Source organism: Lynx canadensis, chromosome D2, assembly GCF_007474595.2.
Source record: "Lynx canadensis isolate LIC74 chromosome D2, mLynCan4.pri.v2, whole genome shotgun sequence".
Taxonomy (NCBI): Eukaryota; Metazoa; Chordata; class Mammalia; order Carnivora; family Felidae; genus Lynx; species Lynx canadensis.
In genome coordinates, this window is record NC_044313.2 from 57,498,460 (window position 1) to 57,525,176 (window position 26,717).

Genomic DNA, 26,717 nt, shown 5'->3' on the forward strand with positions numbered 1-26,717 from the left:
CCCCAAGATTCTCGCTCACAGGTCGGGCTGACGGAGAAGTAACACATATTCAAGGCAACCATTTTCTTAACCATCTTCTAACGCGGCCAACAAGAACCAAGTAACAGGCCTCGCTGCTTAAGCAAGGAGAGGAAAGAAAGAACAGATTCCACGGCGATGGGAACTTGAGTCTGCCCATCTCGTAGTCGCCGACGGGAAGGGCTGAGGGAGCACTGGAGGCCCGGCCAAAGCCTAGTGCAGCCCTTCTCCAGGTTCGGGGTGTGGAGATGGGAATGGTTCCGGAATGACCATTCAGGAGGGACGACGGCTGCGCGAGGGGAGGCCCTGGGATGCTCCGGCCAGGTTCTGACAGGCCATCAGATCAGAGACAGCTCCCCTCCCCGCCCAAGCCGGCGCAGCCCAAAAGGAGGCGCGGCCCATCCAGCGCACCTTTTGCCTCTCCTTCCTTTGGCTCTCGGTCTCCTCCAAGGGTGCCTCCAGCTCCATAATGTCCCCCCAGAGGAGTTTCCCAGGCATCATTCGCCGCCGCCGCCTCCTTCTGGGCTCGGTGGCCACAACCACCTACGGGCAGCGGCAGCGTGAAAGGAAGCGGGGGCAGGGCGGCCGCCCGGCCAGGGCCTACGTCACTTCCGGGACACGCACCGCGCGGCGGGGAAAAATAATCCCGGATACTCTCGGTTTAAACTCATCCTTTGCGTTGCAACCTTCCATCCAATGAGTGTGAGCGATCTCGACTGGCCCACCCTTGTTCTAAAGTGATTGGCTGCTAGGGTAAAACCCTGGCCAGTCTCCATAAAGGATGAGCAAACTGATTAGCATAAAATGATGCGGGTTTTCTTTCCTCTCCTTCTCTCCCCCTCCCCCACTCCGAACAGTCTTCCTCGGCCCTGCGGAGTCGCTTTGGGGCTTTCCAGGGAGCACTGCTGGGGCTGAGAAGGCCCTGAACTGCGCCGGAGAGGGGCCCGCCCGCTGCGGGATGGCGCGTGGGCAGGCCCGAGCAGGGCCGGTGGGGAGCGCCACGCGCCTCCTCGCCATTTGCCGCCGGAAGCTGCAGGCCTCAGCCCGCCCATTTCGGGGTGAGGCGTTAACGTCTAACGGCTTTGCGCGAAGCCGGCGGTCCGGCGCTGTTGGGAAGGGGTTGGTGGGGTCCGGAGTGGGCTAGGGGGGCTTGAAGTGAGGGTCAGGGCTGGACAGTCGTTTCTCAAGTCTTAAGTTTTAGTCAGGAAATAGGTCCTTGGTTCATTTTAGGTTCTTTCCACACTCCCCAGTGACTGAGGGGAAACTAAACCCCGAGAAAGGGATTTACATGTCTGAAGACACAAAACCAGCTCGTGGCATAGTCAGGACTAGAGAGAACGCTTCTGAATCTGAGATCAGTGCTCTCTTGCCACACCATCATAAAGACTTTGTTTCGCAAAGCGTTTGGGGGAAGATGCTCCCATGAAATAATAACTAGGAAAACTCGGGAGAAACGTAGAGAGAAAAACAAGCCTAAATGTCTTCGACAGATGACGTAGTTGCAGTGAATAAAAGGATTTTATTTTATTGGAGATTAACCGCCCCTAAATTACAACCTCATACAAAACTGGAAACCTTTCGACAATACAAAAGGTTGATTCCTTAGCATGCTGCTTTTCTTCCGCCACTGGTGCTGGCTGGTTAGCGTTCTTTTTCAAAGCCATTTCTTTATCTCTTCATGATCTCTTCACCTCAGCTACCCTTGAGTGGAGAATGAGAACCCAAACTGAGATTGTAGGTGCAGGAGCACTTCACGACCACTTGACAATTTCTAAGACACCAGCCTTGTTACCTCGGCATCAGACTTGTGTCTTAGCAACATTACATATTGCTATATACATCATGGAGTTGCCCCAAACTATTGGTCCAGAATAGCTGAAACCACAAATGATTGCTACAGGCCTTCTGCCCTATTGTGAATTGGCCTGAAGTCAAAGGACTGTGTATCTAAAAGTCACCTTATGGGTTCCATACTGTGAACAAAGAGTGTCAGCAAAAGATAGTGGAAAAAATGCATCTCTCTAGAGTATGAGAATCGCTGTGCATCTCTAGATGTAAATCCTTTTCTACCATTCTCGTACACCCACCCCAATTCTACCATTGGAAGGTCTTTGTAGCCCTACAACAGAGCATGAGGTGCATAGGAACATGGAGTGGATGTGGCAACTTCACACATGTAAAATTGGGAAAATAATAGGGACAGATGTTAGTATGTTGTGGTTAAAGACCAAATATAGATGAAGTAAAGGTTTTAGCTCCTCTAGATTCTATTTTTGGCATTCATTTTTCTATCAGAGGTCTTATAGCAGGTATGTAAAGAAAAAGGACTAGACTGTTCAACTCTCCCTATGCCAGAGACTAACAAGCATATTAGTGTTTTTCAGAATGACCTTCTGTGATTTAGGACATTCTACAACCCTTGCCTTTCTAAGCCCCAAACTCCTTGAATCAAATCTCTGTCTGGTGTCTTAAACCAAGTCATAAGTAACTTCGCCAAGCTGTGGCTTAGCTGGAAAAAAATTAGGTGCTACCAAATTTGGGTAACTATATGTTCTCCAGGGACCTCAACTAGAAAACTTGGGAATGGTAATGAAGGGATGGAGAATTCTTTTTTTTCTTTCATATTTGTTCCCACTATAACTCTCAAGAGATTTGTATCTGATAGTAAAATCTATTGGAGAGGACATGAAGGAGTAGCATAATTTAAATGTACAAGTAATTCGAAATATAATATTAGAACATGTTTATTTTCCAAAATATCTTACCAAAATCACTGATATAATTTCTTAAAATTTAAGAGAATACCTCATCTATTTCTCGATTCTATAAAGATTTATCTTGCCTTTGGCTTCAGCTCCTTAAACTCTATGACCTTAAGATATAAAAATAAGAGGTCTACGACCATACTACCCTGAACATGCCCAATCCTGTCTGATCTTGGAAGATAGAAAGGGGACTTACACTTGCCTCTCTCTGGTCATTCTCAAGCCTACAGGGCTAGGGGTTTTTTTGCTTTTTGGTTTTTTTACTCCATAGTTAAAAAATAGAAAGTTAAAAAGAAAAAGTCATTTTGCATCTGCATTTCAGTTTTATGTGACAAAAGGAACTGAACTACCATGCTTAAATGTTAGGACATGGAAACAGTTTAAGGAGCAGTTATAAATTGATGAAGAGACACTGTTGCATAGAATGAATGTTTAGAGTATAAAGAAGTAAGGAGAAAATGAAAGAGGGAACAGGACATGTTTCCTCCATTGCTAGCCACATGACCTTGGCCAACTCAACTCTAAAATCTAGTCTTTTGTGGGGCGCCTGGGTGGCTCAGTCGGTTAAGTGTCCGACTTCGGCTCAGGTCATGATCTCGCAGTGTGTGGGTTCGGGCCCCACGTCGGGCTCTGTGCTGACAGCTCGGAGCCCGGAGCCTGCTTCGAATTCTGTGTCTCCCTCTCTCTCTGGCCCTCCCCTGCTCATACTCTGTCTCTCTCTGTCTCTCAAAAATAAATGTTAAAAAAAATTTTTTTAAATAAATAAAATCTGGTCTTTTTGTTAGTAATGTGGGGACAAACATGTCTTCCCTGCTGGTAGTGCAGGGAAATTGGAAGGATCAGCTGATGAAACAGTACTGTAGAGAAGATGATATACAGAGCTGCTTACATTTCTACCTTTAGGTCAAGGTTTTAACAGCCTCGAGGAAGACACAGCTTTTGTACATTTAGCACATGTACACTTAATGTATGTAGCTCCTAATTCAAAGGTGGAATTTTTTTAAGGTTTTATTTTTAAGTAATCTCTGCACCTAATGTGGGGCTTGAACTCACAACCCCAAGATTAAAAGATTAAAAGAGTCCCACGCTCCACCAACTGAACCAGCCACGCACCCCGGGGGGGGGGGGGGTGGGCTTTTTAACTTTTAGAGAGAGGTCTTACTGGTTTTTTAGCCAATTACTTCGTAAATGCTTTGAATCAAATGGTGGAAGAGTAGTGACATCAGCTACCCAGAGAGGGCACTGTTACCCAAAAAATGGAAGCTGCTACTACTAATGGAAGCTGCTTGCATCTAAGGTTTAAAAGGAAGACAGATCTGTAGAGGCCAGCAAAGTAGTCATGAGTTTTTGATACCCACCCCCCCATTCTTGTTTCATGACTCCCGTGTCTCTCTTCCCCACTCCATTTTGGCAGTAGTCTTTCTCCCGCATTCCCCCAAAGCCTTCTCACCTGTAGGAGGGATCCTCAAAATGTAGTCGTTCCCAGTTTTCAACACTACTACTGTTCTTGTTCTCTCCATTTTTTTTTTCCTGACATATCTGACATTTTGAAACATCTGTCTGCTAAATTGCATTTAGTAATAGACTCATGATCATTCTAATCTATAAATAAGATACAAATGCAGCTTAGCAATGTCACACCAGCATGTGATGGTGTTCTATTACGGAGCTGGTGTAATTTCAGCCACTGCCAAAGAAACTTGATGTTTTAATTAGTAAGGAGTTAAGCAAAGGAAATATACAATTTCTATTAGAATCTTTGAAATATTGAAAATAGCTTGCAGAACCCAGCTACTCTCTGAGGATTCCTAGGGGTCTGAGATCCCAGATGAGAGGATGATCTTGTATGAAATGTCTAAATTAACCCCATGATTTGCATATTTTATTCCTATAGCATCAGGCATAATATTTCCTATTAGCCAAGACATAATAACTCCCCAGGCAAATCCAGATTTGGATTGGGATGAAATTTCTTATAATCTTAATTTAGGGGCATCTGCGTAGCTCAGTCGGTTAAGTGTCTGACTCTTGATTTAACGGCTTAGGTCATTAGGTCTCAGTTCATAGGATTGAGCCCCATGTCGGGCTCTTTGCTGACAGCATCATAGAGCCTACTTGAGATTCTCTCTCTCCTCTCTGCCTCTCCCTCCCTCTCTCTCAAAATAAACATTTTTTTAAAAAAGAATAAAAAATACTTTATTACAAAAAAAAAATCTTAAAGGATTGAATCTCTAAATGGAGGAATTCAGGACAACCTAGCAAAAACAGGAGACCTATATAGAAGGCCATGTATTCAGACCAGTTTTGTGAATATATAAATATATAAAAATATGCATACGTATATTTATAACAATATCAGGTGCCTCCTGCATTGGGCACTTTGAATAGATGAACCTTAGATCTTACAACAGTTCTGAAAGGTAGATATCTTACAGATGAGAAAACTGAATCAGAGAAGTTTGGAATCTCTCTCCATCACAAGGATTGTAACTGGGATTCAAATTTGTCTGAATCTGGGGTGCTTGCATGGCTCAGTTGGGTGGGCATCAGACTTTGGCTCAGGTCATGATCTCATGGTTCCTGAGTTTTGAGTCCCACAATGGGTTCTGTGCTTTGTGCTGACAGCTCGGGGACCCTGGAGCCTGCTTCAGATTCTGTGTTCCCTTCCCTCCCCACCTCCCAACGTGCACTCTGTCTCTGTCTCTGTTTCTCTCTTTCTCAAACATTAAAAGGGGAAAAAAAAAAAAAAGACAAAACAGGGGCACCTGGGTGGCTCAGTCGGTTAAGCATCTGACTTTGAGTCAGGTCATGCATGATCTCATGGTCCACGAGTTTGAGCCCCTCATCGGGCTCTGTGCTGACAGCCCAGAGCCTAGAGCCTGCTTCAGACTCTGTGTCTCCCTCTCTCTCTTTCCCTCCCCTGTTCATGCTCTGTCTCTCTCTCTCAAAAATAAACATTAAAACAACAACAATGACAACAACAACAAATTTGTCTGAATTCTAAACTCAGGTCATCATGCTACCTCAAGGGAACCGTCATGTGGAGGAAAAATCAAGAACTAATGTCATCACACACAATATTGGGGGGGAAAATGCAAGCCACCTATTTAGAGAATAACCTCCCAAACAACACGCATACCCATCTTTAATATCTGTTGTCATATGTTGTGTTTTAGAAGAGACACAACTTTTAGAAGAAAGGTTTTATTGGTCTCACAATAGGTTTCATTTAATACATCTAGAGAGTGTCATAATGCATCCAGTGGCAAAATTAGACGGATTTCATTGGTCCCTACATGTGACTAGAGCCACAAAATACTTTGGATTCCTCATTCTGTTAAGAAACTTGTCCAGGTCCAAAATCAAAGATAGAACGAGTTGTTGCTGCTCCCTTTTCCAAGGAGTAACAAGGATAGTACAGAAATGGAGAAGTGGAAGAACTCTGGAATCTTGCAGGAGTTCAGTGTTTTGTAGGATCCTCACTTAATCTTTCCCCCCCGCCCTTGAGGCATATTTGACCTATAACCCTCACTGAATCTTGTAAGAACAAAACCTTACAGTCGAGAGGAATTTTTGGGATGTCTGGGTGGCTCAGTCGGTTAAGCGTCCAACTTCGACTCAGGTCATGATCTCATGGTTCGTGAGTTCAAGCCCCACATCAGGCTCTGTGCTGACAGTTCAGAGCCTGGAGCCTGCTTCAGATTCTGTGTCTTCCTCTCTCTCTGCCTCTCCCCTGCTCATGCTCAGTCTCTCTCTCTTACAAAAATAAACACTAAAAAAATTTAATTTAAAAAATCATCTAGTTCAGCTATCCTGTTATGCTAAGTATATACCAATCAAAGGATCACTAAGTCTCTGCTTGAATACCCTAAATAATGGGAAATGCTTTCATTTATAAAATGTCTATTTCATCTATGGGTAGTTTTGACTAGTGGGAAGTTCTTTATCTGAGCTGAAATCTTTATTCTAACTTTCATTCACTGACGATGATTCCAAGCTGTCACACCCCCTAAAAAAATGCCTCCCACACAAGGCCTTTCTATACAAATTACCCTTCTTGGTGCTTTGCCCAGGGTTTCAAATGTCCTTGTGACCACAGCTGATCTTCTTGGAAATGCCATAATAGGTTGCTCAGAGCCACTACAAGCCAATAGTCAGAATTGAGTGGGCCAACCGCTACTTTTGTACATGGGCATATGTGACCTCTCCTTCTCTGTACTCCCCCAGAGCCTGGAGACAGCTCTCTATGGTGCCAAGCTTCATCTTGCCTTCACTGTTATCTTGTCTTCACTGGTGACAGTTGGAAAGAGGCACTCTCCAATCATTCAGTCATGCTTGAGATCTAAGGCCTTGACAACCCTTAGAAACCTCTCAGAAGAAACATCCCCTGAACCATAAGTCAGCATTAGCATCTATCCAATATGCTGAAACCAGTCCTGACTGCTCCATATTCCCCAAACCTGAGAGAACGGACCATTCCACTACCTGCCTGAAAAGGCCAGCCAGAAAAAATTCCGGCAAAGCTGTCTAAGTCTTAGTGGAAATAGACCAGATGTAAATGAACTATCACCCATCTTCCATCTTTTCTCTAAATCTCTAATTCAGAACCTCCTTGCACTCACGAGCCATTCTGCAACCATTCTGCTTCCTTTCTATCTCTACCCTCTGAGAACATCCTGATTTCTCACTGCCATGCTACAGAGAGTGCCTTGAATGTGAGGAGGAACCAGAAAAACAGTAGACCCAGTTGCTGCCACACGTATTTGGACATTGCCAGTCAGTATGATGTGGGGCCATCTGTTCACGTTCAAGGTGGTTGCAGAAAAGATCTTTGGCAGCAATGACTAGAGAGAAAAAATTCTTGTTGCAAAGTACCCAATACATCTATATAAACTTTGATAATGATAAAAGACTTTAGTTGCAAACAAAGTATCTATGCAACCTTAATACACTACTTTCGGGAGTTTTGTGTTGAAATCTGGTGAAATGCACTTAACATAAGAGTGGATTAGTGTAGGTAGAGAAATTCACTACTGAGTATAGTAAATTAACATCCTATGTAATTGGGAAATTAATGAATGTCTGAAAATTTGAGTTAATCACATTTAATTGGAAAAGGACCATGTATTTTATGGTTTAATTGCAAAATAATCTGTATATTCCCAATAAGTTCATAGTAAAGTAATCTTTTAAAAAAGCTTTAAAATGTCAAAAAAAAAAGGGGGAAAAAACAGCAACTAGAACAAAATATGTAATGAGATTAACAGAATCTCATACTTGGCTTTAAAGAATTCTTACATATTCGGTTGATTAAAATATTCTATATTAATGCTGTACCTTTTTACCAAAGAGTTTCCAAAAGAAAAATAAGAATTAAACATTTATGACTGGAGTTAGTTGTAGTAAGGAATTGGATGTGAGTGTTTGACCGCTCTTTGTGCCTTCAATGTTCTGCAGAAAATTCTGTCTTCTTTTTAGTCCATCCAAAATGACTGAATTATTAGATGCCAGACTCTGTGTCCTAAAGATATTAAAAATAACAGAATTATTACCTTCCAAAGGGGCCTGGGCTTCTAATCAAGGCATCATACCTTCATCTGTTACTTTGAAGCAATATAACATTTTCTAACACTAAAGCGCGCTTAGAAGTTAACCTTTAAAAATCTAAAGTGCTCCTTATATTTTATTTTTTAATGTTGATTTATTTTTGAGAGAGAGACAGAGAAAGAGCATGAGCAGGGTAGGGCAGAGAGAGAGGGAGACACAGAATCTGAAGCACGTTCCAGGCTCTGAGCTGTCAGCACAGAGCCCAACGCCGGGCTTGAACCCACCAACTGTGGGATCGTGACCTGAGCCAAAGTCAGATGCTTAACTGACTGAGCCACCCAGGTGCCCCTAAAGTGCTCCTTATATTTTAAAGGCTTCACAATAGCACCTCGATTATTTGGCAGCTGCTTTCCAAGAAGTTCATATTTTTTGAACATCTTCTCAGATCCAATATCAAGTATATTCTAGTCAGAAACAGTAAGTTCCTTGGTGACTGGCTGGCTCAGTCAGAAGAGTGTGTCACTCTTGATCTTGGGGTTGTGAGTTCAAGCCCCACGCTGGGTGTAGAGATTACTTAAATAAATACACAAATTTAACAAAAAAGAAAGAAAAAGAAATAACAAGTTCCCTAAAAAACTCTTCTCTACAAGTGAAGTAACCCATACCTTCTTGAGTAATTTCTTTTTTGAGACGTCATATGAAAGAGAAAAGCCCATAACATTTTTCATATTGACAAGATTCCTTTCTAAGGAGCTGTAGGCTAGGTTAGTCCCTTATCTAACACATCTGCCTTGCTTCAGCCAAGTCACATTACTATTTGGGCATTTTGCTTTTGACATTCCCCTTTTCTCACCTTGCATCCTCTCCATCACTTGCTCATTACAGTAAGATATGCCTTGGGGCTCCTAGGTGGCTCAGTTGGTTAAGTGTAGGACTCTTGGTTTTGGCTCAGGTCATGATCTCATGGTTCCTGAGACGGAGCTCCACATCAGGCTCTGTGCTGACAGTGCAGAGTCTACTTGGGATTCTTTTTCTCCTCTCTCCCTCTGTCTCTGCCCCTGTCCTGCTCTCGCTCTCTGTCTCTCAAAACAAATAAACTTTAAAAAAAAAATAAAACTAATATCACCATACTTTAAAAAAAAAAGAGAGACGCCTCAAAAATGTATCCTCCAATAAGTGTCCCCCCAAACATTTCATTACTTTTAATTCCACATCTCTTCAGCAATTACAGAGAGTTTCCACTTCATTTTTTTTTTTTAAAGTAAACTCTACCCCCAGTGTGGGTTTCACCTGAGCCAGCCAGGCACCCTCCACTTTGTTCTTGAGTTCAATTCGGCTACTTATGTTTTGTTGGTCTACTCAACTAAAGTGCAAATCTCCTATGGGTAGCAACATCTTGTGGGTCTTCTCTGTCCCTCTAATTCGTAACAATTATGGCACAGAGTTGATGTTCAAATGCTATCTTCTCTTCCTTTTCTTGATTATACTTATAAGTCTTTTAAGAGAACCATTTTATACGCAATTTTTTAAGAAATCAAATTTCTCGGGGCGCCTGGGTGGCTCAGTCGGTTAAGCGTCCGACTTCAGCGCAGGTCATGATCTCACAGTCTGTGAGTTCGAGCCCCGCGTCAGGCTCTGTACTGACAGCTCAGAGCCTGGAGCCTGCCTTGGATTCTGTGTCTCCCTCTCTCTCTCTGCTCCTCCCCCACTCATGCTCTGTCTCTCTCACTCTCTCAAAAATAAATAAACATTAAAAAATTTTTTTAAAAAAAAGAAATTTCTCAAGATTTCACAAATTTAAATTCTCACGCATATCCTTGACAAATTTAAATTCTTGCATGTCTTTGACATGCAAGTCAAGGAGCAATTGCCCTTACCTGTTTTGGGTTTGATTTTATTTTTGTTTCTGCTTTTTTTTTTTTTTTTAGCAGCAGGCAAAGGTTTATTAGAATATAAGATTAGAAAGGAAGAATAGTAGAAAAGCTCTCTTTACAGAGAGGGGACATTTGAAAGTAAATGCCCAAGGACTATAGGCAAGGGTCCTTGTTTTATGAGGTTCTGGTCAGCCCTCTGTTTCTGCTTTTGCCAAAGTGAAAGGGGACCCATAGCTTGTTGGTTTACACTACCATTGTTTACTTTGGAGACACTATGTGTTGATACTTTCAAGACTTGATATGAAGAGCACCTGGATGGCTCAGTCGGTTAAGCCTCTAACTCTTGGTTTTGACTTGGGTTGTGATCTCACAGTTCGTGGGTTCGAGCCCCCCGTTGGGGTTGCACTGGCAGTGCGGAACCTGCTTGGGATTCTCTGTCTCTTCCTCTCTTTCTGCCCCTCCCCTGCTTGTGCTCTCTCTCTCAGAAAACAAAAACAAAACAAAACCAGAAAAAAAAAAAAGACTTGATATGAATTAAACAATTCTTTCAAGCAGAAAAGATCCGTTTCCCAATAAGAAGTAAAGATATATTTTTAAACTGCAGACCTCTAGGAATTTAGCCTAAGGTAGAGTCAGAAATGTCTGTAAGCATTTATATGTGAAAACAATCCACTGAAGATTGATTTATTACGGCAAAAAAATGGGAATCTAAATGTCAAAGGAGGGAAAATAATAGTTATATAAATACTAGAGTCCACATAACAGAATACTAAGCAGCCATTAAAACGAATGAGTTGGATCCGTATGTATTGATTGCAGGATATGCATGATACGTTAAGTGAAAAAAGAAAGTCACAGCTCTGTATGATCTGTTGTTAAAAAATAATTATATTTCTTCTTTTTTAAAAAAAATAATTATATTTCTAAATGCACAGAAAAAAGTCCGAAAGAATATAAACCACACTGTCAACAATGTTTAGGTCACCTCAACGGAAAGGCAATGGAAAAGGTTGGGGAATGCAGACTGTCAGTTTCACCTTTTACATTTCTGTATTACTTTTTCAGAAGGAAGTATATAATAATTTTGTATAATAAAAAACTGGTAAAGATATATGCCAAATTTTAAGACGACCTTTTTGAAAACTATTAAATAACCTCAGGGGAATGTTCACACTGTACCCTGAAAAAAGCACTATGCAAAACAGTAATGACAGTATAGGGAAAACATTTAGACAAAATACATAGATCAATATGTTCAGACTGAAGTGTTATAAATATACCAAATATAAAAGGATTTTTTAAACACATCTAAACGGTAGGGTGATTATAGGTGTTTTTTAAAACGCTTTTCAGTACTTCTCAAATGTTCTATTATGTGCATATTACTTTCATAACACGTACAATGTTTAATTTAAACAAATAAACATGGAGGGGCGCCCTGGTGGCCCAGTCGGTTAAGCCTCCGACTTTGGCTTACGTCATGATCTCACGGTTTGTGAGTTTGAGCCCCGCGTTGGGCTCTGTGCTGACAGCTTGGAGCCTGGAGCCTGCTTCGGATTTTGTGTCTCCTCCTCTCTCTGCCCCTCTCCCACTTATGTTCTGTCTTTCTCTGTCTCTCAAAAATAAATAAATGTAAACAAAAAATTTAAACAAACATGGAAAAGATTAGTGGAAAATAGCTGCATCTCTTTCTGAACTGCGTAGAACCAGAAATATAAGTGAAAACTTCTAGCCCTCAGTTCAGGAAGTGCTTCATTTATAGCAGTTCCTTCCTATATTTAGAAATAATTCAAGATTTAGTAGTAGTGGAACAAATTTTGGTTCACATTCAAAATGAACTCTATCCTATTATGTAAGAGATTTCATTTTAACTTTATACAATTCATTCAGTAAAGGCTGGCAGAATTCTATCACTATAAAAAGTGTATTCAGGGGAGTCTCCTACTGGGTCATTCAGTACTCCCTTGAGTGTAATAATTCCTGAGGAATAGTGGCTAATCAAACACTTTTACATACACTTACCGTGGAGAATCTATTCCACTGTCTCCCGCCATGCTGTGATTTTCTGTTCCTTCCAGATGACTGTGTTCATGTTGGACAACCTGAGCCAACACTGGCATGTGTGAAGGGCTGAAAAGTTCTAACTTTTGCATGAACTGTTTTCTCACTTCCTGATTCTGAGCACCCTGACTCCAGCTAGCTGGTTTCTTTCCTATGTCACCAACCAAGTCTTGTAGGGTTTCAGTCTCAGAAGTGGCTTTCCTTGTGCTATAGTAATCAAATACACTTCCATCAGTATCTGCTGAGGCTTGCACACATGTAGCAACACTGGGTCCGTCTTCATAGTTAAAACTGGACCGAGTCCCTGAATTGAGGCCACAGCTTTCAGCAGAGAGTTTAGGTGTTTGGCTTTCACCTGGGTTAGTGAACAACCCAGTGGGTTTGTAACACTCATTTCCTTTAAGCACCTGAGGCTCAGACCTGTGTATTCTGCGGTTGTACTCAGTCAGAAATCTTTCAGTCCCCTTTTGTTTTCCTAAATGATTCCACTTGCTTCCCCCTGTAAAGGAATACTGAATGCGGCCAGGCAGCATTTGACATAAGTCATCATTCTCAGAAAAGTCCTCCTCATCTAGATATAATGAACTACAGGCTCCATCATCATCTTCCACTTCCTTCTGATACAAGGCCTGGTTATCCTCAGAAAGCCCTTCATTTTCTGGACTCACAGTCTTTGTTTCCTGGACAAATGCCTTTCTTACTTGTGTTTCTTCTGAATCTCCCTCTTGTCTCTCAGGTTGTCTCAAACAGTTCATACTAACTGGGTAATCCAAAATACCAAGATTTTGGAACTGGTGTATTGTTTTATCAACTAGTCTACACGCAGAGGAAGCATGGCCTAGAGAGGAGGAACCTTGTGATGGCAGCACATACTGTGTTTCTTTTGCGTCCCCTAATGCGTCAAAGTGAGAATAACTTTTCCTCAAGACTTCAGGGATTACCTCATTTTTTCCACCATACACATCGTGTCTCCTCAGGCTTTCCCTAAAGGAAAAACATTTACTACCATTTTGCAAAACACTACCTTGAGAGTGATTTGAGAGGGGATCTCTAAAGTCATCACTGATAGGCTTGACGGTAGAGTTATTCATAGAAATGGATTCTGCTGTCAGTTTATCTTCATACTGTTCAGCACGTGGCTGTTTGCCTTTACTCTCAAAGATTCTTGAGGAATCCAAAGACCTTGACCTTTGGAAAGGCTTTCCCTTTGGTCCAATCTGACCTGGTTTCAGATCACTGGTCTGGATGTCGTGCCCTTTGGTTGTTGGGTTCCCTCGGTAAGACAAACCCTGGAAAGGATTACTAATCCGCTTCTTGTAAAGCAAATGGGAACCTAACATTGATGGATTCTCATCAAGTGGTTTCTGAACTAGTGCTTCATCTGGGCTTTGAATTCTGGAGGTGGGCTGTGCAGCAGGGGACTTGGGATGTTTCTCCAGTCTAAGGCTTCCTGGAGGAGGCTCACTTCCCTGACTCCTGGCTTTGTGTCTATCCCTATGAGAATGGCCCCGCCTTCGAAGCCTTGCAGACCGGCCCCGTCTTTTCTTAACTCCCTCTTTTGAAGGATATTTATGCCTGACTGTCAGCAGATCAGTGGAAGTGCCCTGGCTATTGTATTTTTTCTGTTCTTCGTATTTTTGCATTAGGACGGTATGTTTGATTAAATTGTCAACAGTCAGAATGGGATTAATTCGTTTGATAATCTCATGTTCAATGTCTCGAGGGATATTGTCCAAGTTATCTTCATCTCGAACAGGCCATTCTTCTGGTGGAAACTGGGCAGAGAAACTACTGTGCTCTATTCTGGACTTCTCCTTTCTGGATATACTACGCCAAAAGAGGCTAAAGCCAAACTTCCTGCCTTTTTCTCTGTCTTTTGTGTATGGTAAAGGTTTGGTACTTTCACAGACGTGATTCCCCTCAGACAGGGAAACTGCTTGATTCTGTCCCAAAGATTTGGATTCCCGCAGACCTTTCTGGCTTTTTCTAGTCACTTCTGCAGCAGCCGGTGTTTCCTGTACATCCTGAGTGCACAGATCAGGGAAACACCGGCAAGACTGACAGTGAGAAATGGGGGCAGCCTTTTCTTGGGCCAACTCTGCGCAGCTCTCCACGCTCACCAGATAAGTAACGCAAGTTGGCATCTGGCAGCTTTCATCCGATAGGTCTCTCTTATTTTCATGGGGCGTTATATTCGTAATGAAGTAAGTCTGAGGAGTGACTATGAAGTATCCTTCTCCAGTGTGATAAATTTTCCTTTCTTTAATCAGAGTTCCCAGAGTGGTATAGAGAATATCTTGAGGTGGAACTGCGATGCCTGAAACAAACAAGCATTTTATTACACTGATAGATTTTGAATGAAAAACATTTCAATGCCTGAAGTCAGTAAGTCAGAAATGACCACACATTTGCCTGATGAACCCAGAGCTGACTGTAACACAATTAATATATGTGATTAAAATGCCAAAGAGGCATTAATAATAATCATAACTTAATTGAAAAATGGGAATATATTTTGGCCCACACAAAGACATAGGGCTAAGTTAATGTTTAAATAGAGAAAAAAAATGAGTCCACTCAAATACAAACACTAAGCTATATAACCCCATCATAAATTTATTTTATTTTTTTAAATGTTTATTTTTGAGAGAGCGTAAGTGGGGGACGGGCAGAGCAAGACAGAGGATCCGAAGCCAGCTCTGCACTGACACCAGAGAGCCCGATGTGGGCCTCGAACTCATGAACCGTGAGATGGTGACCTGAGTCAAAGTCTGGCCCTCAAATGACTGAGCCACCCAGGTGCCCCACCCATCACAAATTTAAATGTTCACTTCAAGAAAGCATTCTTGAAGAGTTTTTGAAAATAATCACAGTCTCCTAGCTTAAATCTTAATAATCTAAAGACAAAATGAAAACCAGCTTGTGTCAGGGGGAGGGCAAACTATCTAACATCAATATTATGATAGTTTTTCAAACTAGGAAGGTAACAAATCTTTTTAAAAGAAATCCCCGGGGGTGAGGGGGGGCACCTGGGTGGCTCAGTCAGTTACTCATCTGACATCGGCTCAGGTCATGATCTCACAGTTCAGAGCCTGGAACGTGCTTCAGATTCTGTGTCTCCCTCTCTCTCTGCCCCTCCTCTGTTCATGCTCTGTCTCTCTCTGTCTCAAAAATAAATAAACGTTAAAAAAATTTTTTTAAATAAATAAACATTAAACATTAAATTAAACATTAAATTAAATTAAATTAAATTAAATTAAATTAAATTAAATTAAAAGAAATTCCTGGGGTGCCTGGGTGGCCCAGTCAGTTGTGTCCATCTCTCGGTTTCAGCTCAGGTCGTTATCTCACAGTTTGTGGGTTCGAGCCCCGCATCAGGCTCCAGAGCTGGCAGTGCCAGGCCTGCTTGGGATTCTCTCTCCCCCTCTCTTTCTGCTCCTCTCCTGTTCATATTGTCTCTGCCTCTCTCAAAATAAACTTTAAAATTTTCCCTTTTCCAAATAGCAGCGTTCAAAACTGTATTTATGTTGTGAAAACATTTTTGAATAACACTGGAAGAAAATACATCATATATTAACATTGATTTCCTTGAGTGGTGGTATCATAAGTGGTTACTTCTCTAGATGTTCTCGATTTTCTACAATGAGCATATTTTACAATGGGAAATTTTTTTAAATACTCTTCTGCAGGGGTGCCTGACTGCATGTTGGGTGCAGATTACTTAAAAATAAAATCCTTAAAATTATTTTAAAGATAATAATAATATTAATTAATCAAAAAATACTCTCCTACATTCATGCACTGGGATATCATGGTAGCTGTGTAAGAATGAGATAGATCGATATATAATAATACAGAAAGATTTCTAAAATATGTTTTTAACCTAGGCAAGGGGCAGAGAGAATGTAAAGATCTAATTTGGGGTTGCTAGGTGGCTCAGTCAGTTAGGCGCCCGACTTCGGCTCAGGTCATGATCTCACGGCTTGTGAGTTGGAGCCCTGCATCAGGCTCTGTGCTGACAGCTCAGGGCCTGGAGCCTGCTTCAGATTCTGTGTCTCCCCCTCTCTCTGCCCCTCCCTGGCTCATGCTCTGTCTCTCTGTCCTTCAAAAATAAATAAACATTTAAAAAAATGATCCAATCTATGTTATAAAAATAGAACACATATGCTCAAATACAATTTATGAAAGTATACACAGGAAAAGAGACTAGAAGCTGTTGCCCTTGGGAGGTGGCAATGGAAGGATGTGACTGGCTGGGGGGGGGGGGGGGAGAAGATGAACTTTCCCTTGTTTTGCTCTGCACTCCTTTCTACAATCTGATTTGTTGTCATAAGCATAATTTTTGAGGGGTGCCTGCGTGGCTCAGTCGGTTAAGCATCCGACTTCGGCTCAGGTCATGATCTCGCGGTCCGTGAGTTCGAGCCCCACGTCGGGCTCTGTGCTGACAGCTCAGAGCCTGGAGCCTGCTTCAGATTCTGTGTCTCCCTCTCTTTCTGACCCTCCCCCCTTCATGCTCTGTCTCTCTCTGTCTCAAAAATAAATAAACATTAAAAAAAATTTTTTTTTAAAACCCATAAGCATAATTTTTGAAAAAGTTCCTTCGGAAAGTAAAAGAAATACCCTTATTAAATTTGTTGATGCAGGCCTTTTCCTAGCAGGGCTCTAATACAAGGGTCTACAATAAAAAAAAAAAAAGTAGATATCGCCCAGTTTATTCACATGTTTAAGATGATTTCTAAATAGGGGCGCCTGGGAGGCTCAGTTGGTTGAGTGTCTGACTTCAGCTCAGGTCTCGATCTTATGGTTCATGGGTTTGAGTCCCATGTCGGGTTTTGCACCGACAGCACAGAGCCTGCTTGGGATTCTCTGTCTCCCTCTCTCTGCCACTCCCCAGCTCGTGCTGTCTCTCAAATAAATAAGTAAATAAATACACATTAAAAAAAATTTTTTTAAGTTGCTGAAAAACCTCTTCAAAAAAAATGACTTATAAATAGAAAGCAAACACATACAATGAACTAATAGAGAAACTTGCTGTCCTACCTGGGTAATGTTTCATCAAATGCTCCAATAGTGATTCCTGTGTCACCACAATCTGAGCAACATTCATATCAGATATAGCACAGCAAAGAACTTCAGCCAAAGGTATAAACTGAGATTGAGCTATTGGATTCATTTGCACTGGAAAGACATCACCTAAATTGGAGGGTTAAAAAAAAAAAAAGGAAAGGTGATAAATTTGTAGTAAAAAATGTTTAGGGGGGCGTCTGCAGGTCACTCAGTCAGCTGAGCATCTGACTTCGGCTCAGGTCATGATCTCACAGCTCGTGGGCTCAAGCCCCATATTGGCCTCTTGTGCTGACAGCTCAGAGCCTGGAGCCTACTTCAGATTCTGTGTCTCCCTCTCTCTCTGCCCCTCCCCCACTCATACTCTCTCTCTCTCAGAAATAAATAAAACATTAAAAAATATTTTTTTAATATTTGAAATTAGTGAATCAAGAATAAAAACTGAATAGTACATGGAATTGCTATTTTTTTCATCACTTTTTCCTCAGAATCTGTTAACATGATATGTACAATGATAGAGAGCATAGAAGAAAAGTTTTGCATTAGGGTCCCTACTTTTTGAGAAGTTTGTAGACTTTGTCACTGCTTTACATGTAAGAGATAGTAAGTCCCCAGATTAAAGGCACAAAGTGCTATCAGAGTACAGGTTGGACAATGCTTATATGGTAATTCTCATCTTTCAAAGCATTTTTTTTTTCCACATTAGCTATCTGAGGCAGGCGGGGATGGGATTCTTCTTTATAATACAGAAAACCTTCGGGGTGCCTGGGTGGCTCAGTCGGTTGAGCATCTGACTTTGGCTCAGGTCATGATCTCGTGGTTCATGGGTTCATGCCCCGCATAGGGCTCTGTGCTGACAGCTTGAAGCCTGGAGCCTGCTTTGGATTCTGTGTCTCCCTCTCTCTCTGCCCCTCCCCAACTCATGCTCTGTTTCTGTCTCTGTCTCTCTCTCAAAATTAAGTTTAAAGAATTTAAAAATTAAATTTAAAAATTAAAAATTAAAAAAAATTAAAAATTAAAAATTTTTAAAATTTAAAAACTTTTTTAAATAAATAAAATTTAAAACATATATAGAAAACCTTCTGAAAGCTCAAGAAATTGTCCCAAGGTCAGACAGCAAGTAGAGTGACAGAAATAGGTCTTCTGACTCCTAATTCAGTATTTTCATCATTCCACCCTGATTGGAATGATTAGGAAGGAAAGAAAGTGCAGAAATGTTTTTCACAAGCATAAAGCCACGGAACAAAACCATGGAAGGAGGAAAGCACAAGGTATATAAAAGCATGAACAGAATTATCCTGGTTGGATAGAGCTGAAGGGTTATATCAGACCCAAGTGGAAGACCGACTGGAAATGGAAGCTAGACCATATTGTCCTTCCTCCTTGCTAATGTATTAAATAAATGTCCTTAACTTGCTATTACTCACATTAGAGTTTTAGATTCTGCTGAACATCCAAGGGAATCCCTCAGTTACTTGGACATGAAAGACTAGGACTCAGGAAAGAGATTTGGGAATCAACTAATACAGATGAGATCTGAAACTATGGAGTGGAGTAAATTCTTCAGTGGGAGAGTAAGGAAGAGAGCCAAGGAACACTTAACTACAGGACTATCTACAGTTAAGAGACAATAGGGGCACCTGGGTGGCTCAGTCAGTTGAGTGTCCCACTCTTGATTTCAGCTCAGGTCATGATCCCAGGGTCAAGGGATGGAGCTCCACATGAGGCTCCACACTGAGCATGGAGTCTGCTTAAGATTCTCTCTCCCCCTCAGGCCCTCTACCCTGCTCATAGGTGCGCGCGCGCTCTCTCTCTCTCTCTCTCTCTAAATAAATACATAAAAGCCACTAATCCCATAAAAAAGAGAGAGATAATAGAAATAGGGACCCACAAAAGAGAGAAGGCCCCATAATGGGAGTAGAAGGGAGAGAACCAAAAGTAGAATAAAATGCTCCAAAGTGAATAGTAAAGCAACAGTGTCAAAATGTTTGAATGAGATCAAAAGGTTGAGGGAGGAGACAAAACGGCCATTGAATTTCGTGATGAGAAGGGGACCACTGGTGACTTTCATTAAGAGTTGTTTCCATAGAAAAGAATACCAAAACTAAATGTCAAGTTGAAGGGAAGGGAGTTGGTGAGAAAAAAGTAAAGTTAATGGATCCTCCTTCTAAAGCAGGGTTTCTTAACTTCAGCATTTTTGATATTTGTGGCATGATAATAGGGTGACCAACCATCCCAGGATGACTAGAACTCAGGGGTTTCCTGGGACATAGGATTTTCAATGTGATAACTGAGAAAGTCAAAGGCAAACCAAGATGGTTGGTCACCATAGCCACATAATTCTTTGTTGTGTGGGGCTGTCTTGTGCACTGTAGCATGTTTAGTCGCATCCTTGGTCTCCACCCACTTCTAGATGCCAGTAGCATCTCCCATGGTTGCAGCAACCATACTTCCAGACATTGCCAAATGTCTCCAGAGGCAGGGGAAGGCAAGACTGTCCCAACTACAAGCCATTGTTCTATACCATTTGTTGGAAAAATCGATTGTGAAAGAGGAAAAATCGAATGCAAACCAGCAAGGAGTAGGATCAAGTGAATATGAATGTGTGTGTATCTTGTGATTTTCTTAAAAGAAGATCTCTGCACATTTGGATGCAAAAAAGAAAGGCTTAGCGGAAACAATGTACATGATTCTGGGAGACAGAAGACCAGGGAGACAGCAAGATCCCAGAAGAGAGGCATAGGACAATGCACAAAAGGCACAGGTAGAAGAACTGCCTTAGAAACAGGGAAGATATTATCATCTGAGATCTGAAAATAGAGGGTGGTAGAACACCAGAAATATACTGAAGCATAAAGGAAAAAAAAAACAAACAAAACAAAACATTAGCACAGCAAGGTCATCTGATCTCTGTAAAGTTAAGGCAGGGAAAGAAAGGATAGGAATAGGAGAAAAAAAAAAAAAACAAGAATGAAGAGAGGAAGAGTGGAAAGGGGGTTGGAAGAGCTATTCTTGGAGTATACTAAATTTAAAAAAAATGAATACAAAGATTATGAAGGAGCCCTGGGTCTCAAGATGATGGAAGTATGGTTTCTGGCAGGTGAAGTGGCAATCTGCAATAGAAAAGGGTGAGAGCCAGGGAGGCCAGCAGGGCTTCTCGAATTTTAATGTGCATATGAGAATCCCCAGGAGATTGTGCTAATGTGCAGATTCTGATTCAGAAGGTCTGAAGCTGAGCCTCTGATTCTGCATTTCTAACAACTTCCCAGGTGAGGTCCACTTGGGAATGGTAGAGGGTTAGGGTGGTAATGACAGCAATGTTAAAGTAGGTAACCATTCAACAAATAAACATGGCCCTGAGGCACAGGGAGTCAAGTGTAGCCAAAAGGAAGGCAAAGAATTGAGAAAACCTGGTTATGCCCTGCAGTTGATTCCCCTAGTGATAGTGGAGAAGCCAGTACATTGTACTGGTTATTGAGGGGGAAGGAAGGTGGTGAGGGCTGGCAAGGTATGAAAGGTTGTAGCCAGCTGGTGAGAGGCCCACAGTACTCACTGTATCTGCATGAAGAAAAAGGGCTGTCATAAGGAAACTGGTAAACAGTTTGCTGTTATACATAACATTGGTCTGTTTCCCTGTGTACTTTAGCTTCTCTAGCTGGCAGACTGGGGCATCTCCGAACTTGGAAGGTCACAACAGGGCAGAATTGCCGTCTGCCACCGAGGCAACTGAGGTTAGGATCTCCTCTTGTGTACTTGTGGCTATTCCACTGGGTCATGCCAGGATACTTACAGCATTCTGAGAAGCTAGGATGAATGGCTAATCGATTAACGTTTCTAAGGGCAGTGATAAGAGATGATGCTCTGAAGCTTACTGCCCAGAGGGACGATAGCTGACCTAAACCTCAAATTCCTCCTAGAGACTCTACCTCTAAGCTGAGTGTAATAAGTCTCTGCCTTTCTTCATTCCCTCTTTGCCTTTCTTTCTTCCCTCAGAATTTGGGATTTACCTTCTTTTCTTTCATCTCCCTCCTCAACCAGAAAAAATATAGGTACAATTTCAAATAGTTCCATGCTTCTTTAACATAACTCTATGTGCTTAATTTGAAATAAGTGACTTTTCGGTATCTTTCTTCCTCATCTCCCAAAACACTCTTAGGTGACTTTTTTCTTGTATGTGATTTTATATTGATTACCTGCCCCCCGCACCCTCCCCCGCACTTTCATGTGGACTAGAAGTCCTTCATTCAAAAAGAGGGAGGAGAAAGGTCTCTCCTAGAAAGTTTAGGGCTAGAGTATTGGCGAAGTATAAGGCAAAACTTCAAAAGTTTTGCTCAACCACACAATCCACACAATCCACTCTCAAGCCTCACCTCATCCCTACCCTAAACCCAGTCACTTTGAACTTTGAGATGGGAGGAGGAGGAGGAAGCATTAAAAGGAAGGAGATGAGTGGCTAGAGCGTCAGCATCCCTATCGCGCCCTCTGCCGGTACTGTCCATTTTTTGGCAAATGAAACAAGAAAGCTGTAGGAAGGGTGGGGGTCCAATACTCTGACCTCCACTATGCCTTCGGGATACACTGAAGCAGCCCGTTTTTTAGCTCAACCCTTAAATTTATTTCCTCTTTTCACAGGAAAAACAGTCAAAATGGATTTTTCATGGGGCTGGTGGGAGGGATGCACGGGATATTCCTGTACATTTCTTTGCAATCTCCCGTATATCTAAAATTATTTCAAAATAAAAGTTAAATATAGATTCTTCAGAAGGCACTACTTTTAGGGGCACCTGGTTGGTTCAGTCCATGGAGTGTGCAACTCTTGATCTCAGGGTTGTGAGTTCCAGCCCCACACTTGGTGTAGAGATTACATAAAAATAAAATCAAGCAGATAATCAACGATCACTTTTAGTTAACAAGCAGATATAAATGAGAAACAGAACTTTTTTCTTACATTTAAAAAATCCCAAGCAACTTCTTGACACTGCTTGCCAAATCCAAAGACACTCTCAGAAATTGTACTCATAATTCCTACCACGGTGTGGGAATGAGTATTTTAAGAGTCAACAAATCTATCAACCAGGAAGTCAAATGGCCTTTTTTTTCTCCTTAAAATTAATACAGCAATATGTCAATTGCATTTTGGAGGAACATGTTAAATTGCATTTAACCTCTGCTTCGGAGCTCCCTCTAGACAAAGCCTAGAGAACGTTTCTCAGAACATTTCCTTCATAGCCATTGGTAAGATACGTCTTCAGGTGCATAAATCATCAAGAGTTGTTTGTGCAGGAAAGCAGAGTAAACCCTGACATGGGAACATTTGTGACAGACGCAGGAATCATTTTCACGCTACAGCCATCTTTTTTCTTTCAGTAAATAACCCTTAACAGAGATTTCCACCAAATATTAACTTTCTGTGTAGAAGAGCCCACTTACAGATGTGACCAGATTTCACAGTGAGGAAAAGGCAATCCTTTGGCTTTATCCTCAATTACTATGGAGTAATTGAAGAGCACCCTTAAGCCCAGGCCTGTCGTGGACCTTTGACCCTTGACCTGTAGCAGTGATCAGAAGGCTCGGAGAGGCTGTGTGCCAGAGTAAACAGTTCCCAACAATGTTCTCTCTGTTTACACAGTCTTGCACTCTTGGGTGCTGCAGAAATGGGAAAAGCATTTAGGCTGAAAGACTGGTTTGACCAAAACACCAACAAAGTCGAACCATATATATTGGTGCCTACTACATTTAATGCCATCTTTTCCGAAAGGACTTTCTGTTACTAACTTGCTGTACTCCCAAAGGATTTAGTTGCTATTTATATATTTTTTGAGTTTCCAAATTATGAGTTCTAAAACAATTATTCTTTAAAAGTCCACTTTGGGGGAGAAGAAAAAAAAAACAGCACAAGGCAAATTAAATAGATGTGGTGTGTAGAAGTCCAATCAGAAATGAAAGTATGGAGTTCTGAACTGTCACAGGTTGACAAGCAGGCCCCTTACGGCTTGGGATCCAACAACTGTGACTGGAATTGCACTCCTGTGCGAAGGATATAAATTCATATAACCCCCCCCCCCCGCAAAAAAAAAGTTAAAAAAAAAAAAAATACAACCCCAGGCAATCAATCTCTGCCCCTGATGCCTAATAATAGTGGCCTAGAAAGCCCCTAGCTGATGGCAGAAGCCTGAAGTGCAGCTTGCTCCTGGAGTTGGTGACAATAGCTCTATGAGGATCCAGTGCAAACTCCTCATCAAAACTCTGAGAGGAAAACAAAACAAAACACAAATCAAACAAAACTGAAGAAAAAGAAGGTGGCTTCTTTATGTCAAGACAAAAGGCCTCGTCCATATGCCTCTGGTGGAAGGCCTCTAGAAGAATACCCTATCTTGGCTGTTTTCTATCAGCAAAGTGGCTACAAAAAAGTCATTTCCTGGCTAATTCATGAGGCGTAAATACTCACACCCCAGTGTAAAATGTCAGGAGGTACACTCATGACAAATATGGATACAGCAAGACTGCCTTTCACCGGACCCAGGTAAGGCAGCCGGAGTCGACCAAGCAAACTGTCCCCCAACGCTGTTGGTACTAGAGAAACCTCCAACCAGGGACAGCAGACTCCTAAATCTGCCAGTTACAGATCATCAGTTGGAAGCTTTAGTAAAATTAAGCGAGCCTCAACTTTGCACTCTCATAACTGGGAGCACTGGTGTCAGCCTAGTGGCCGGTCCAGTGAGGTTAGTTTTCCAGGGTTAGTGGGTGTGGGGGGCACAAGCCAACAGAAGTGTGACAGTGATCAGTCCCGGCACCCAGAGTGAGCGTCGGATGCCACGCAGCAGTACTGGGGTTCAAACAACATACTCGCTCCACATCTTGAAGGGGAGGTTTGGAATCATAACCATTTTGGAGGAAAGAGCCAGATGCAAAGAAACCGTGTGATCCTAGGCCTCCCAAGTGAGAAAGGCAGAACCAAAATCAAGCAGCAATCTGCCTGGCCCAATCCCACGTTTGCCTTGTCCACTGAGAAAACTTGGGAAGAAAAACCCATCTTTATCGAAACTGAGTTTTATTTTGCTATCTGAATGCTCCAGTTAAATTTCAGGGCCAAAATTAAAGTTTTCTATAAAACCTTTACCTTTAGGGGAAAAAAGTTAAATACCATGTAATATTTACATTTATGTTTTCAAGACACCTAGACACATTCCCAGAGGGCCGCCTCGTGGAATCTAAATCCTGACATTTTAATTGGGAGTACTAAAATACGATTTTAAGGTTCACAAGAGACTGTGCTACCAAATATGCAAAACAGAGGAAAGACTTCTTTGAAAATTTGGAAAGCACTCACATCAGAACTTTTTTGTTGTCCCACTAAAACATGAATTTGCCATAAAATTCTAGGCAAAACTGATGCTAAGATCATTTAGTTCATATTTCAAACACAAAATTTTCTCTACTATAAAAATGTTTAGTCCCTATACAAGTTTATGGACTCCGTGCTAGGCAGTCTGCCAGAAATTCATGCATTATTGACCTTCAAAGGGTTTAACTGAGCCGCTCAAACTCAGCTAATTACCCGGACACATGAAATCTGAGACCATCTTTTTGGGTGCCTGTATTGAATCACACTGTGGGAAAGGTATCTTCTATGTGCATTAGAGATGACAATGGAGCATGAATAAAACAGCCTGCAAATACACTCAAGTTTAATTAAAAAAAAAAAAAAAAAAAAGATGTTTTGTTCTAAGTAATCCAAGAAGCTTCCCTGATTTTTTAACTCCACTTTTATCCAAGGCAGAATTTCCAGATTCCTTTAACATTAAAATTAATCCTGTTCTTTTAAAAATGAAAGTATTTTGTAACAATGTGTATCTCATCAGAGATAAGACACTGTGCAAAAATCTCCATAGCTTTAAATAATTAGATCTCTTGTGTTAGAACCTTAAATAGGTTCAGAAAATCAAACAAAATAGGAACAAAAAGGTTTCAGACCAGCAATACCAAGTCCCTCTCCATGTCTCCCTTTCACTTCAGTAAAATAAAAGAATGCAAACACTTTCCTCCACATTTAGAAACTGAAGAGTACCAAGACTCAGAAACAGGCTGTAGATCTAAGGGTAGTCAGGTTATCTGCCATGGAAGCTGAAATCTTTCTCAAGCACGGTGATGTTTATTTTGAAATCCTAGACAAATGCTTTCCCTTCTGGGACATGCCCTCTGTTGAAAAGCTAAAGGCTTTGCCTTGGAAGCCTGGGCCAGTCCAACACCAGGAGTCCTTAGTGTTGTCTTCTGTAATAACCACACTTCAACCTGTCAGGGTTTGTGAATTAGCAGCCCCTTTCTTTTCAACTGATATAGCCACTAATAACCACTTTCAAACGAGTTGCAGAGGCTTTGGGCCATTTATGACAGACTCCACGATTCAGTCATCAGACAGTACATGGGGTATAGAAAAGATAGAGGTGGTCCTACTTTGGGGAGCCCTTTGGCCTCTAGCACCCTTCCGCCATGACCACCTCATTTTGGGTAGAGATACAAGGACACCTGGCCGGTGGGGAGGTGGGGGGTGACGGGGAAGGTGTGCATGACTCAAACTGGCTGGTTTTTTAAAAAACACTGAAACTCAGCACTCAGCCCCAAAGCCCTCCAGGCCCTTTGGTGCCCTTCCCTAACCTCTCTTCCCTTAAGGCTTCCACTTTGGATGTTCAAGATTTTATCCCAGGGGTGTCTGTTTTCTCAGGCTGTCAAAATTAACTACCATAAATTTACTCGCTTAAAATAACAGAAATTTATTATCTCACAGTCTACACATCAGTAGTCCCCTGGGCTACAATGGTTCCTCTGCTCCGGGTCCCTTGGCCTAGGCTCTAACTAGAGGCTCTAGAGAGAGTCTCTTTCCATGCTCATTCAGGTTTTTGGCAGAATTCATTTTCTTCTGATTAGAGGACTTACGACTCAGGTCTCCATCTGCTTGATGGCTGTCACAAGGGAGCCTCTTCTCAGCAATTTAAAGCCATCTATATTTGTCCTGTTGCCCCCTTCATCTTCAAAGACAGCATGGAGTCTTCTGCACACCGCGATTCTGACTTGCCCTCCTGTGGCTTCACTTCTGTTCCAGCCAGATAAAGTTCTCTGCTTTTAAGGGCTCATGTGATTAGATTGCGCCCACCCAGATAATCCAGGATAATCTTCCTAAAGTCCATGACATAAAATTGCATCTGCAAAGTCCCTTCTGCCATGTAAGGTAACATATTCACAGGTTCCAGGGATTTGGAGGCGGACAAGTCTGGGGCACCGCTCTGCCTACCTCAGCAGATGTAAGGGCTGGGGACCAGGAACACCTGAGAAGAGAGGCACAGGTTGTAAACTGCAACGGTCCTGGATCTCCCTAAAAATGGCCATGCAG

General features: G+C 41.9%; 2 protein-coding genes across 7 annotated transcripts in view; both read right to left on the reverse strand.

Annotated features, from left to right (window-relative positions):
• The window catches only part of DDX50 (DExD-box helicase 50), a 32,226-nt gene extending 31,591 nt beyond the window's left edge, over window positions 1–635 (reverse strand). The window contains exon 1 of one of the 4 annotated variants that reach the window (XM_030334649.2): window positions 430–635. In XM_030334649.2, coding sequence (XP_030190509.1) covers window positions 430–519 — 90 coding nt within the window. In that variant the 5' untranslated portion in view covers window positions 520–635. The remainder of the gene's footprint in view (window positions 1–429) is intronic. The other 3 variants (XM_030334648.1, XM_030334650.1, XM_030334651.1) reach the window with 3 other exon arrangements.
• Window positions 636–8,089: 7,454 nt separating this feature from the next.
• Window positions 8,090–26,717, reverse strand: part of STOX1 (storkhead box 1) — a 50,932-nt gene continuing 32,304 nt past the window's right edge. The window contains exons 2-4 of one of the 3 annotated variants that reach the window (XM_030335197.1): window positions 17,306–17,458; window positions 12,227–14,582; window positions 8,090–8,304 (exon numbers count right to left, since the gene is read on the reverse strand). In XM_030335197.1, coding sequence (XP_030191057.1) covers window positions 8,157–8,304; window positions 12,227–14,582; window positions 17,306–17,458 — 2,657 coding nt within the window. In that variant the 3' untranslated portion in view covers window positions 8,090–8,156. The remainder of the gene's footprint in view (window positions 8,305–12,226; window positions 14,583–17,305; window positions 17,459–26,717) is intronic. The other 2 variants (XM_030335199.1, XM_030335200.1) reach the window with 2 other exon arrangements.